General features: G+C 39.2%; 2 protein-coding genes across 6 annotated transcripts in view; both read right to left on the reverse strand.

The window, feature by feature from the left end:
- The window catches only part of LOC104910198 (uncharacterized), a 39001-nt gene extending 34347 nt beyond the window's left edge, over positions 1-4654 (reverse strand). For 2 of the 4 annotated variants that reach the window (XM_085220613.1, XM_085220612.1), the window contains exons 1-3: positions 4503-4654; positions 4047-4130; positions 3056-3124 (exon numbers count right to left, since the gene is read on the reverse strand). In XM_085220613.1, the coding sequence (XP_085076739.1) occupies positions 3056-3124; positions 4047-4121 (144 nt within the window). In that variant the 5' untranslated portion in view covers positions 4122-4130; positions 4503-4654. Of the gene's footprint in view, positions 1-3055; positions 3125-3644; positions 3781-4046; positions 4131-4502 lie in introns of all 4 variants that reach the window. The other 2 variants (XM_085220614.1, XM_085220616.1) reach the window with 2 other exon arrangements.
- Positions 4655-4786: 132 nt separating this feature from the next.
- AHRR (aryl hydrocarbon receptor repressor) overlaps positions 4787-14945 on the reverse strand; it is a 91150-nt gene continuing 80991 nt past the window's right edge. For both annotated transcript variants that reach the window (XM_085220609.1, XM_085220608.1), the window contains exon 11: positions 4787-13662. In XM_085220609.1, coding sequence (XP_085076735.1) covers positions 12546-13662 — 1117 coding nt within the window. In that variant the 3' untranslated portion in view covers positions 4787-12545. The remainder of the gene's footprint in view (positions 13663-14945) is intronic.

Genomic DNA, 14945 nt, shown 5'->3' on the forward strand with positions numbered 1-14945 from the left:
ATGATTGCTACAGCCTAAACTGCCTCCAATCTTAACTTGTTTAACAATCTCCTCCACACTGGCAAGCACCAGATTGAGTAACACTTCTTCTCTGGCTGGTCTGTCCAATACCTGGACCAGGAAGTTATCTTCAACAGACTGCGGGAGTCTCCTGGATTGCTTGCAGTGTGAGGTTGACATGAACATATTCTTTGTGTAGGAAAAGCTGTACAGTTTAAAGCAGTTTGAATCCTGCAGATAAGCTGCAGAGCATTAACAGTGTACTAAGCACTTGATACACTTCACAAACAGCATAACGTCAAGGCAAGTTTCCAGTATCTGAAACCTATGTTACTAACCCAAGTATTAAAATAAATGCTTTTTCCAAGCACAGTTGATTTTAATAACATGCCATAGGATAAGTAAATTGCCTGCACATTGGCTATTTTCAATCAACAGTTCTGATGCATGGCAAACAGTGGCAAAAGGTGGAGCAGAATCAAGAATACATAAATGGTCAAGAAAAAACCCAAGCATCTTCTCATTTCTGATGAGGTCGCAAAGTCCTGAATCCAGACTCTTCTCTTGAATTTGAGCATTCCTACTCTCCCAACATAGGATGGGAAAACAGGAAGTGGGAGTCCTCGATATAATCAGGAGAATCTTCATCTGGGCTCCAAAGACAGCTAACAGAAGAGGCAATGCTTACAAAGAACTGCTCAAAATGCAGGGGGGGAAAAAAAAAGAAAAAAAAAAAAAAAAAAAAAAGACACTCCACTCCAGGATTTCCTCTCCAGCACAAAATCCCTATTATGCTTTGTACAATAAGAAGTACGACTGAACTTATATAAAACTGTATTGTCTAACCAGTTTACAATAAACGTTCAACTGTTTTCAAAGTACACACATAATACAAGCCCATTCCAACTTCCTAAGAGCTAAGAACTTTATGAAAAATACATGAATACTACTCTAATCCTCCCCCCTACCAATATTTGTTCATCAATGAAACCACGAAGCCTGTCAGCATGCAATTGTACAAAGGTAGTAAGACATTCAAAATGTAAGATATACACAGCCTTGCACTGCAACCCTCCCAGTTTCAATCTTTTCACATCAGTAGTTTTTACAGGATTTAGGCCTTGTGAATTATCAGCATTAGGTGCATATTCTGCTTATTCTCCTGCATAAGGACAGGAAGCATCATCTTCATTAATACGGAAGTTAGTGCAAAAAAAACCAAATTCTTGACACAACAACATAGATCAATTCTCAGGACTGCAAGAACTCTGAAGAGGTACACTACATGATTAAAATATTGCCTAATATTTTGTAAACAAATCACTTGATCTTTCTGGTTAGATCAATGATTATCTGTTATTCAATTAGGTAATTACTCAGACCCGTCGGGAAAAAGATGCTATATCTTCATATCAAAGTACAAATAGAAAAGGCTCCACATAAAAAACTCTAATGTAGTAACAAACCAGAAAAAAAAGTCAATTTTGAAGAATTATTCTGGTTAAGGAATATAAACAAAGCACTATTCATTATCAATATGTAGTCTGTCTTAAAAAGAACATAAGCTTAACACTTTTATGGCAACCTCATAGTTGGTGGTATTAAGATTTCTTTGGTATCTCAATGAATTTTGACCTTCTGCCATCTCTTAATTAAAAGTAAGGCATTAAAAGTACTTGAAAATAATGACAGTGTGTCCTTGCAGACTTACTCCTATAGAAATGTAGCCATGTGATGTACCAGGACTCCATACCAGCACTGACATTCAACACCTAATAATCATCCAGTTTCCAACATGTCTGATGCTTGCTCACTATCAGTTCATAGCCATCATTAGTTCAATAAATTTAAAAGAATGTAGCCAAGGATAGAGCTATTTACTCAAATGGAAGATTAGGAAGGCAATACGTGGATTTGCTGGGAGAACTGGCACTGGTTTTTCTGCTTTAAAAGGGAGAAACAGCAGTAATTCAATCACTATGAGGGTTAGCTAAGAAATAAAAAGAAAGAACCACAAAACCACAAAAGAACTTCTTGAATCAGCAAGAATACTGAACAGGACATGAAAAATACTACCACACTATACATTTCTGTTGGTTCAACAAAGAACACTATGACCAAATTCCGAGAGCCACAGACCCAAATAATGCTTATGCATCACACTACTGAAATGATTAGCTAGCAGGTTATGAAATACTGCTGAACAGCTTTGAAAGCCAAACTGTAAGAAATGCCCCTCACTCTGCAAATGAAAGGGGAGCCCGAATACTTGAGAAAAAATGCACTGCCGTAAGCCTTGGGTTCCGGGAAGAATAAAAGATCATCAGGAAAACATCACAGCAGACACTTTTAAGTGCCACAACAACACAATATGATGACAGCCATCTTCTACAACAGGGAAAAGAATGGACAAACAAACACGCCCTGGCTTTATTCATTTTAAAATTTTCTTCTCAGTCTAAGACAACTGTCAGTCATACAGTTAAAAGTTCAGTCAAATAGCATTTGGAAAAGTCTCTTCTCAACACATCCCCACAGAATACTGTCTAGTAATTTAAGCAAAATACAAGGAAAAGTAGTAAAATACGAAGCTGCCATTTGAGATGCTTCAAACAAATGGAGTAAACTCCCGTAGGAAATCAGAATTGGCGTTACCACGTATAAACAAAGTTCATGCTCCAAGCAAGCTGGTTTTCTTCAAAGTACAAGCGAGTTATGCAGTCTTGGAAAACACAGCAGTGCATTCATTAACTACACCCAAATTCAAAGTTTGCACTCTTTCACCATATGAGACTTCCATACAACTCAAAACACAATTTCCCATTTAATACACATTTGCCTTCAGAGTAACTACTGATGTTCCAAGTTACAAGCTAAACAGAGTTGAGTCTCCCACCTCAAACTCTTGTTCTTAGGATTTTTTCAAGCAAACAGCTGCTACAGATCTACCAATGGGTTAGACAAGCACTTGAATACTTGTGAAATCAAATACTATTACAAGAACCCCAGGTTTAAGATTAGATTAATATAAACATGTAATATGGAAAGAAGTTACCTTTCTATGCTTCATACCACGATAATGTGACTGAAGACTTATAGAACTCATACATGGAACTTTACAAACCTAAAAAGATAAATTGAAAGTACATCTCAGTTATGCTGCAGATATTTTGTAGTTGGCAAGGTGTAAGAATTGGAAATACAATTTTACATTAAGATGCTGGAAGTCTTTTATGACTTAAGCAGTTTAAATCACATCAGGAGCATGCCACTAAAGTGACCAGAAACAGTGTGAAAACCTGTTCAAATAATACTTCAATATATATTTAAGTATACTGGGTGGCATGAATCTTTGAGATACACTTTCCCTCCTTCTCTCAATTACTGGATTCTTAGTTCTCCAAAATTCTCCAGCCAATAAGAAATGATCATACATTGATTAGAAAGGATCGGAGACCAAAAAATATATCCCAGAATAACTGGAACTCCATTCATCATTTTACCAAAGGGATCCGAAAAACAGCATAGGAGGCCATCTGCGCTAGGATCCACAGAACATCATAACAACTACAGGATATGGCTTGACAATTATTTTCTTCAATCATTAACAATAAGAAACAATGACCAATATATGATAGCATTACCTATCACCTTGACATGCTGTCGTATACCTTCAATAAGCCAGAAAAAAAGTTACTGGAACAATATCCAATACACAGAAACTTAACATGCTCTGATCCAGAGGAGCATCCTTTAAGACAGAAGAGACTTTTAGAGGTCCTGTAAGAATAACGAACAGAAATCTGAAAGACAGCCTTTAGGGGCCACTATACAGTACCTGTAACTACTCAAGAACAAACCAAATTCACAAAACCAGACAAGCAGCTCTTTCAGGGACCAGCCAAATTATCCTCCAACATTAACAGCCTCTCCCACCAGCTTGCCACACTGCAGCTCGGTCAGTTCTGTCTAACTTCCGTGGTTTTTAATACCTTAAGCCTGTATTCTGGCATGTATTCCAAAAAGCCATTTAAAAAGGCACTCACTTCACAATAGTATATTTTTTTTTCAGATTCTGGTTTGGCATCTTCTGGCTTAGCATCTTCAGCGACGGCGCTCATCCTGCAGAACTGTTTCAAGGTACACAATTAAGGAAAGAAATCCATAATAAAAAATAATGCTCCTGTTCACACACAACCCTTTAGCGAACAATTGCGTGGAGGGAGCAAAGCATCCATCGGGCTAATAAAGATTAATTCCTTTCTAGTGCAAACCACGTTTTTCACCGCCAGGACATCGCCGCAGCCTCAAGCCGTCCGTTAGGGCACCTTCCCGCTTAGCTTCACACGAAACGCTTCACACAGAAGACAGAAAAAATAGAAAACACACCGACCCCGGGCTGCACATTCCTCTTCCTCTCCCCCCCTCACTCCCGCTCTCCCGCCGCACACACCCCCCAGCCCGCGCCCGTCCCCTCATGGCCGCTGAAGAGGCGGCGGTACCTCCGAGCCGCTCCCACTCCCGGCGCTGGGCTCGCACGCCGCCAGCACGTCCCCAGGCGGCTCGGTAACGACAGCAACCGCCGCCAGCCTCTTCGCCGCGCGCCCAGCGGCACCGTCACTTCCGCTTCCTGCCGGCGGGGAGAGCGCACCAACCCCGCGCGTTCGGCGCGCGCCCTTCCACTTGGACGGACGCGGTCCGTGAGGCGCGAGGCCGCGCGGCTCAGCCAATCGGAGCGCGGCCCCCCTCAGGCGCGGGAGAGGCGAGAGGAACAGACGGCAGGGCGTTGGCTTTAAATGCAAATATTTATTATTTCTTTTAAAATGTCTTAACTTTACATTTCAGACTGGTAATAAATGTAAAATATAATTTAAGAAATACACATGAAAGTTCCCTCTAAAAGCAGACTGAGAAAACAGTACAATAAAAAAACAAAACAAACAAAAAAACTCCCCACAAAACAGAAAAGTGCACCTGTTATAACAAAATTCCAAAATACAAAATCTACGCATTTAATTAGCCTGCTGCCAATACACCTGGGGGTCTATTACAACTGTGTAGGAAGCAGCATAGTTGCTACTGGTTGGATTACACGTTAGCAAGGATCCCAGCTCCCGGCTTTGCTGATGTCCATCCCCGCCATTCCATGAGTGCATCAGCCTTACGCCTGCTCCATGCACCCACTGGTGTGTGCTCACGCAGTGCTCAGCACGGGGCTCGGTCCTTCCAGAGCTGTGCCCATAACATTGGGCTCAAGTAATACCCAACTGATAGGGAGAAGCAGTCAGGCCAAGTGTTGCTCGGTCTCTGTGCTCTTTTTATTTAGTCTTGTCCTCCACTGTTCGGACTTAGGAGGAACAAGAATGGCACTTTTAATTGTTTTTTATTTTTTTATTTTTTTTTTTATGGTTAACAGCACATTTTGATACCATATTGTATTATTTCTATGTTTCTGTAACAGTTACAGGCCTTAAGATGGGGTCATATTAAAGCCCTCAATAATTCTTTGCAGCTCTGATTCCAAAATCTAAAATGGACTAATAGGAAACACTGCTCTGTACACTCTAAACAATACTTCCATACTCATCTTTTAGAAAATTACATATTAAAAGTGCAACTGCACAGTGAAAGGATGAAGGCGTGTAGGAAAAAAATGAAGGATCCAAAAAGGAGAAAGTGGGCTCCTTCATTTCTGTAAAGAGAGGGCAGGTCTGAACGCAAAAGCATTTGGCAGTGTATACTTGAAGAATTAAACTCCTGGTGGCAGCTCAAGTGTTTCTTGGCAATACAGCTGCCCAAATAGGGTATGCTTCCCCAGCAAAGGGAATCTTTTCTGTTTTATGAGCTGCAATTACTCCAAGACTTCTGTCAGTACCTGTCTTGTTCAAAGGGGACAGGGAAGGTAATGGGGCATTGCACTTCTGCACAACGTTGTTCTTTTGGCAAAGCTTTTAAAGTGTGCCTGAAGTAGATAATAAAGTTATGGAGGCACAAAACAGAAAGGGTGGAGGCTGCAAAGTACCATCCTATAAAATCACAAAGGTAGAAAACTTAGAGGGAGAAAAAGGAGAAGTTTTTCAATAGATACAGACACCTTTAAGGAAGAAAGGGTTCTTTGGTTTTGTCAGGAACCTGTGAAGAGGTGAAGGAGTGTGAAGAAGAGCCCTTTCAGAAGAGGGAATGCTGCTAGTCATGTAGAGGAAGAATCTTCCAGAGTATCCAACCCTGCCCATATCAGGGAGGTTGGAACTAGATGATCATTAAGATCCCTTCCAACCCCAGCCTTTCTATGATTTTATGATTATGATGAGAGTAGACCAAAAAAACACACACAGTGTCGCTGCTTGCCTCTCATTGCCTCAGATTTTAAGTAAACACAGGAAGAAAATGATGCAAAAGTTAAAAAAAAAAGAAGAAGAAGAAGAAGAAGAAAGAAAAAAAGTTCAGAAGTGACAGTAATGGGATAAGGAAGGGAGAGACCAAGGTGTGACCTAAAAAGAAGCAGAACAATGGTGACACACCTGTGACACTCTCCTGTGCAAAATGGAGAGTTTTAAGCCAGAACCTCATGTGATTTTTTAACATAGTCTTTTAATTAATTGACTGAAATTACTGAGATTAGCTATGCAACTGATGCTCTTTACATTGCCTACTGCCACGTGTGTGTTTTCCTCATACTTAGGCACTGGAAAACCATAATTATACCAATACAAGTGTGAAAAGGAAGTTTTGAATGTTGTATAGCTGTCACTGCAACCGTGTCACAACAAGGAAATTCTGGGATTCTAATTCAGGCTGTACAACCAGAGCACCAAGTGACAGTTCAGTGGCAATGACAGGCTGCAAGAGTGTTAATGCAAACACTAAGTTTGTCATAGTTCCAAAGAGTAACTCCACGCAAGGAAGAGGAGCACTGCATGCCTCCTAGAATAGTGCTTTCAGTCTGATGGAGAAACACAGCCTAGCACTGAATGACCTCAATCCTTGTTTTCAAGAAGCACAGAATTGCTGGCAATGAATTAATGCTGTAGTCACAAAACACCTTGACAGCAGTGTGCCACTCAAGGTGATAATTCTTCACCTTCAGATTTGTCTTAGTAATAATGTTTTACTCCTTCCCCCCAAACACTGTCATTGATGATCTTGTTCCGTGTTGTTAACTGAAATATGCACTTCAAACTACATTTGAATTTCTATCTAAATTCAAACTAAATTTAAAGAAATTAGAATCTATCTCAATTTACATCCCAACACAACTTGTAATGTGATAAAACTTGTAATTCAGTTAAATTTTATCAATGCATACTCCACAATTCCAGAAACACTGTTGGTCATATTTGACTTGCTTCAGATTTCAGAGTATCTGAGAGCAGTTTGTTACAAGCAAAGACAAATTTAAAAACTAAGAATATCAATTTTGAGAAAATGTCACTCATGCCAGTGTATAGAACACAGTTCTCTACAGGTAAAAAAACAATGCGATAGGTGAGAGAAGGAGGAGAAGAAAAGGACATGGTATGTTTGCAAGGGGAAGGAAGTAGTTATGATAGTATTATGGGGAAATGTGTGAATATGTGCCACTTGCATTCAAAAGTGTACTTGTCAGGATGGTGGCATCTATGAACATAAGCTACTGGTGCCTTCACCTATGAGTCATGTTCGGCTAAATGAGAGCCTTGTGGCTAAACCCTGAGCATGGCTACCTGCAGAATCTCTAATGCACAAGTTACATAAGTCTGCTTCAGTTACGACACGAGATTTCACAGAAGATTTTACAAGACTTGAGAGAGGAAGAAAATCCAGGGGGAGAAACTTATTTTCTAGTGAGTGAACAGAAGAAAAAGACAAGAAATAAAGTACAAAAGCTCTGTACATCTATCACTGAGCTGGGATCTTAGTTACATGACACTCCAATGAAAGAAAATGAGTAAGGGTTTATTTTGTGACTACCTGAGGCAATATATGTATTTATAGATAGAAGAAATTATATCTTTTTCTTGTTTCAATTAAAATATCCTATTTTTTTTAGATAAATTAATGGCTTTTATGAAATAAATACCCTGGATGGGGTTGTTCTACTTAAGTTCCAATATGGCTTCAACAGAAAGAGTTAAGCAGGGCTTCCAGGCAGCAGAAGCTGATTCTATCCCACAGACTATTCCTTGCCTCAGGCTGGATGCCTTTCACGTAAGTATTTTAAGCATTGAGAATTTCCAGGAGAATTGCACATGCCCTGTCATTATTAATACCATATCAAGGATCATAACAAGAAGTCATTCTGAACTGGCTGACACACAAATGTCAGACCTCCCTAAGCCATCCAGAGGACACTGAGACTCAGTTCTAAGGATTTCAAGAACATATCAGTGTCATCTAGTTAAGGGCAATGAAAACATTAACACATTATAATCAAGTACTAGGAAGTCAGTCTGTCCTACAAAGAATTTAGGTATAGCTGTTTGCTCTTCTGTTTCACTAGTTAGATCTCCAAACTGTGGACCAACTGAAACCAGGTCATCCCTTGCACACACACTGTTCTCTCTTTAGATTCTCAAAACAAAGTTCTATTTTGGTATCCCAAGAGTCTGGATTAAATATAAATTATCGATAGTGTTACCTACAATGAAGGTCTGCCCCAGTTTCAGCCACTGGTCTTAACTGCATCCTGGCAAACATTAGAATAGCCAAAAAAATCCACTCTATGGTACCCTTACCCTTAGCTCAAATCAGGCTGGTTTTTAGGTAAAAACACGGGGTTTAAGTGGTATGCTTTAATTGAACCAGTATTTATAAGGTTCTGTGTAGCTGTCCAGTAACAGCTAAATGAGGCCAAATTCACAGTGAAGGCAACAGCTTTAACAGTGATAATAATCTCTGGTGTCTGTGGGCTAAGTAACATTTCAGAGGCAGATGCATTCTCAGACAACTATGAAAAACACACACACAAAAAATCACCCACCCACACACAAATCCAAGAAAACAAACCACCAATCCTCTGAATACCAGAATTAAGAAGTTTGTTCTGCCTCTGACCCTGAAGAATTTACAGCTGAGGAAGTTTGAATGCTATTATCAGTCAGGTCTTAGAAAGCATCGCGTCCACACTGGAAAAAGAAATGCATTTCTTTCAGCCTGAATACTCCATGTTTGTAGCACACAAGCATTTCACTGGGCATTTCTTCTATGAGAGGAATTTTTTTCTTGTTACAATAAATACACTGGGAGGCTCCTAAAACAGATCTTAGGGCTGTGCTTGGAGGATATAAATACCAACTTACTAAGGATAAAAGCCAAACACCACTGACTGGAAGCATCTTAAACTCTTCTTTTCTAAGCGGTGGTTTTTGAAGTAGTACAAATAATACCAAAACAGCGATCACTACAAAGAGAAAGTAACATCTTAAAGCAACCGCCCTGTCTTTTTCCTCTGCCATGAGATCATTAATGCCTGGAAAAAAGGTTTTATAACATTAAATCACTGGTAATTTAACAGGGTACAATGCAATGTCAGATTTTAGTCCAGAGGGGATGAAGGACAGGTTCCTGCTCTTGAAAAACAGATATGAAGAGATTGGTTTTCAGCATTTATTTTCCCAAATAGTGCAATACGGAAAGTTCTTAAACAAAAGTGACCTTTTTTTTTCTTACTATCAACAGTGTCCAGCAGTTGTCCAAAAGTACGATAAGTTGCCCATCTCTTAATAAGTGCGATAGGAGACTGCTGTATATGTGATAACTTTTCCCAGAACAGACTCCACTGATAACACTTTTTTTTATGTGAGCCCTGCAGTAACAACTTGGCCACAAGCTAAGTGACTGAAATCAAACCTGATATATGGCCTAAGTGTAAATTACCCTGTATTTTTAATGGATTTAGACTTTATGGAAGAATAAGAAAGGAAATCTGATCGTATTTGCACAGGGAGGAGTTAGGAGGTGACATCTCATTTGAAGTGACACCTTAATTTATCCTCTTGGAAGAAGGCCATTCTTGTATCAGATTAGATTTTCCTTCATGCAGAAGTTGTAACCAACTCTTACAGTATCTGTTAAGATGACTAAAATATGACTGGATTTGTTGGGAGCCTGAGAAAAGTCTTCTCTGCTGAAATAGACCAGAAGAATTTTCGATTAAGATAAGTCAACAAAATAGACTTAATTCTGTATCAGAAGAACTTTAGAGAACTTCTGTTGGGATGGTATAATTCTGCCTCTGTAGTTATGCCATGAAATATTTGTAAGCACAGGCAAGGCACTTGGAGGCACAGTGCTCTACAACATTTTCCCCTTTGCGACCATTTACATCTGTGCAAAATGGCATCAGCATTTCCAGATGTGGATAGTAGTGTTTTATGGTCACACTGCACTAATCCAAATGATAAGAGAAGATGTAAGGTAGTGCTGAACCAGGCAGGCCTGGGTAGTCCATCTGGGGGAGGATCATGGTGAGTCCAAGAGTGGAGTTAAACAAACAGCTTTCTGGCAGTCATGCCAACATGTCCTCCACTTGCTCCACATTGCCCTATCTCTACAATACCCCATTTCTGCTATAGCGAATCAGTGGGGCAGACTTTCTCACAGTCTCACTTGAATACCAAGATCAATTTGCCTGATTGGGCTTAGCTTTATGTGAGATGAACAATGATGTACTAGATTGTGGAGTAAATTCCACCATTACAGTTTCATCTCTGAACTGGGTCTGATGTTGCATTGTACCCACTGGTGAAAGTGTTAAGGCAAAGATATCAAGACTGTCTCAAGTAAGGGACAGTATGTAGTTAGCAGGAAACTGATATATCTCAGATGCCAAAAAAATGAGATGTTCTCTTGCTTGAGTTAGGTCAGCTGGACTATGGCAGAATTAACTTGAACTGCAGAAAGACATTATTGCCCTTCTTATCCACTCTTGCCTTTCTGTGGGGAACACGTCCTTATGCAAGACAATCATGAAAAGTTTTATTTCTGTGTAAAGTGCAGCATTTCAGATCAAACCATTGTTCATAAGCTGAACTGACATGCAGAGAATGCATGTGTTTAATTCTGCCAATTCTAACGTGTAGGCAGTAACTTCTACCAGACTTGGAGAAGAGCGGCCTCTCAGGTGCCACTCCCTGTGCAAAACTATTCCCCTACCTGAAAACTGCACTTATGCCACTTAGAGCATCAGGGAGAAATTTATGCCACTTCACTGGCATGTGTACAGCCATCCCCACAGTGGCTAGAAGGAATGAAGACATCAGAATTATTTATAACATTTTGAAAAAGAAAACATTCACTATAGGACTTCTTTAAAAAAAAAACACATATACATCTAGTTGTGTTTTTTTTTTAATGATATGGGTTTTCTATAGTTGAAGGTGATATAAAGTTGAAATAGTGCAATTTTAAAACAAAATTAGTGCAGGAGTCAAACTACAACAACCGAAATGGAAGTTGTAGATTGTTTTTTAAAGTGGAAATATGTGACTATCTAGCTTCAAAAGAGAGCATATGGATCTGTTTTCAAAAGCTCAGAAGTGCACCAAAGTGCTTTTGAAAGTCATAAATCCAGTCGTCTCTCAGCGAGATTAAAATTTTCTTTAGAAGATGAAATGAGGATGCTTTTTAAAAAAAATGTTTCTGATCTTAGCATGGGATTTGAGTTTTGTTGTCAGATGACAATGACTAACAGACTGCTATCAGTCAAAGAGATACCATCACATTTAAAAGTGCATTTCTTTTGTTAATGTTACAATAGCAGGGAAGATAGCTGGTGAAATATTTCCTTCTCATGTACATTTAAAAGTCTTTTGTAACTCACTTAAAGAAGTGGATAACATCCTATTGTTCAGTCTTTCAAACAGCAATGTGAAAGGCAAATGGCTTTAAAATGGAAAATATGTATTAAAGCATTGTTATTGTCGAGGAAGAAAAAAAAAACTATTTGAAGTGCAATAATTTGTAATGCATTTTGTGAATGATATTTGTTTTAAATTAATGCTATCCATTTAAATCAAGAATACTCTGTGTGTTTGGGAAGCCCTTGCCTGTTGTCATTAACTCAATGTTGAGAAAAAGGAATAGCTGATACTTATTAGAGTGGCTAAAAATAAAACTGAATAACTCCAAAGGTAAACTCCTGGCCACAATGATTGCCATAAACATTTTGTCTTTTCACAGAGGCACCACATCAGCTTGAGAAAAAAGAGCAAAGGCAAAAATCAGAAATAGCTACACCTCGTTACAGAACTGCAGACATGAGAGGAAAAATGATGAAGACACATTAGCAGGTACACCTGTGCAATAATTACTGATTATTTTTCTGTATCTGAGGTTTTGTCTTTCTTTCTTTCCAAAGATCACTAAGAGAATGGCTGTGTTTAAAGGCATGTGTGGGAGTGAGTGCGTCTGTGTCTGTTTTGTTCCACACACAGAAGTACACACACACACACACTTAACATCTTTCCACTGTTTTTTAATTTTAGTAACTCATTTAACCCAACTGGAAGTAAAGCTACAATTTCTTCTTGCTTTCAACATTATAAATATTCCCGATGCTATAAAATCTATTGTAAGAATGTACATTCAGTGGCTTTATGAGGCACAGGACCTGCGATTGTGTTTTCAGGGAAGCTCATGTGTGCTCTGTTCTGTCCAATGTTGGACAACGGTGGGGAATCCAGCGGCTCACGCTTGATTGCTTGAACCAAGCAAGGGTTTTTAAATTCACATGGCATTTTAAACACCTCATTACTCTGCTCCTTCTCCCCTGGAGCAGGGCTGTAGAACTGGCCATAGCCCTCGGTGTGCGGCAGGTCGGGCAGGCTTTCCAAGCAGGCGGAGGAGTTCTGGGGGCAAAACGGGGCCACCTCTCTGTTACGCAAACCCTTGCAAGATCTGTTCAGATTGAGGTTGCTGGGATGATTTGCTACAATGCACTGCCAGTTATGTGGTGTGTAAAGGCAGTGCCTTGGCTTCTGGCAAGGTGAAGCTTGCTGACAGAGGTCCGGTTCTGCTTTAAGGTGCACCCTATTGGGATAGCTGAACAACTGCTTCCTCATGGCGCCGTTCTCATCCAGCCAGGCTCTGTTTTGTGGCATCGGGTAGTTATCAGCAATGTTTTCAGAATCAGAATCATATTCTGTTTTGATAGGCATATCCAAGGGAAACGATGTATCATAGAGAGACTCCGAGGATATTAACGATCTCTGCAGTTTCAGGTGATCTGTAGTATAGTTCTCCACTGCACGTTGTTGTAAGCCTGAGTAAGACTGACAATTTTCTGCACTACCCCAGTGGGAAGGACAAGTTGATGCTAAATTTAAGAAACTTTGGTCTCTGTTGTAGAATGATCCAGCTCTTCGGTTTGAACACGCATTCATTCGCTGATTTATAGAACAAGAGCTTGAGTTTCTGAAAGTCCAGCTACTGTTTGTGGTGCAGTTGTTTTGAATGCCTAAAATTGGTGTATTAGAACTGAGAGATTCCTCCTGCACAAAACACTCACCATTTGTATGAGGCTCAAACTTCACTTTTACATTATCTTGCTCATTTTTTACTGCTGTCCAGTTGAGATGCTTCAATTGGCCCAGAGTTTCAATGGCACTGTTGTAGGAAAGTCCTTCCAGGCTTCCCTTCAAACTGGCAAAACTGTTCGGTATCTTCAGTTGTTCATCTTCTTCCCTTTCAGTAACAGTAGGAAAAAGAAAACATTCAGTAAAAGGTTTCTAAGTGGACTTTTCTGTGATACAAATGGAATAATTTGATATATATTACAAGCAATATTTTTTCCCTTGTTTAGTAACTAATATTCTTTTCCATATAAACTTTGTATTTGTCCAAGATAGAAAAAAAGAGTTTCCATACATGTGAGCATCACTTTATGCAAGACTACCTTTCTGTGGCACTCTTACATTTAAGTTATTGCATACATTTAGTTGAGGCACACAGTTCATAAAGACTTTAAATGTAGTGTTTTATGTACTGTATGGTAACTACCTTACACTGTCATTCTTCTGTTAAAATGTATCTAATCAACTTTTTTGTGGGGGAAAAAAAAAAAGTCTAAAGAGAGATAGGGTGCAAACAGCATGTTAAATGAGATGTATTTTGTTAGCAAGGAGTTATTAAGATGCCTAAGAATGTCCTCATCAAAGCAATCTGAGTATGAAACATGGGGGCCTTATATTTTGAGAATGCATAATTAGAGAGAGGAAACAAAATACCCAAATTAAGTGTCCAGAATAGTCACAGATGTTCATACTTGACACAGGGTTATTTTACATGTCCAGCTTAATTTGTTTTGTCTTTAATTTTCCAAAACGATCAGTGAATTAATTTTCCATGACCTAACACTGAAGAACTCAACATTTTTTAAGAGTCCAGACAAAGAAAATTGCCTGAGCATTTTCGTACTCAATTCAGCAGGTTTTTTTTAACTCCAAACTCCAATTTGCTGGAATTCGCAAATGTGCTGTTTTGCAACCATGCAGAGTCTGTGCTATGAATCTCACCCTCCTTGTCAGAATGAGAAGTGGACATCGCAATAAGGAGCCAGGCATGAAAAACTGGAGAGATTTTCAGGAGACTTTTTTCTTGACTAGCTATCAGAAACATTTTCCTTGGGTATGGACTTAATGCGCAAGTATAGGAATTTCCAGTAGGGGGAGTTCATGCTATTATAAAGAGAGAACTTCCCACAGTAACGAACATACAGCCAAGAACAGAGAACATTTTCTTCTTTTTAAGTACTCTAGGATGGAAGTTCGCTGCAGAATTACCTCTTGGGAAACGGTCTAGTTGGGAAAATAGAGTGGAAAACATGCAAATAGTAATAAAAGTTTAGATCACCAAATCAAGGATTTTACAGTGAAACAGTGACATTTCTCAAAAAAATGTATGTTTCCAGGAAGATAGCATGCATTTTAGCGAAACGAAACAAAAAAAAAAAAAAAACAACAACAAAA

Source organism: Meleagris gallopavo, chromosome 3, assembly GCF_905368555.1.
Source record: "Meleagris gallopavo chromosome 3, MGAL_WU_HG_1.1, whole genome shotgun sequence".
Classification (NCBI taxonomy): Eukaryota; Metazoa; Chordata; class Aves; order Galliformes; family Phasianidae; genus Meleagris; species Meleagris gallopavo.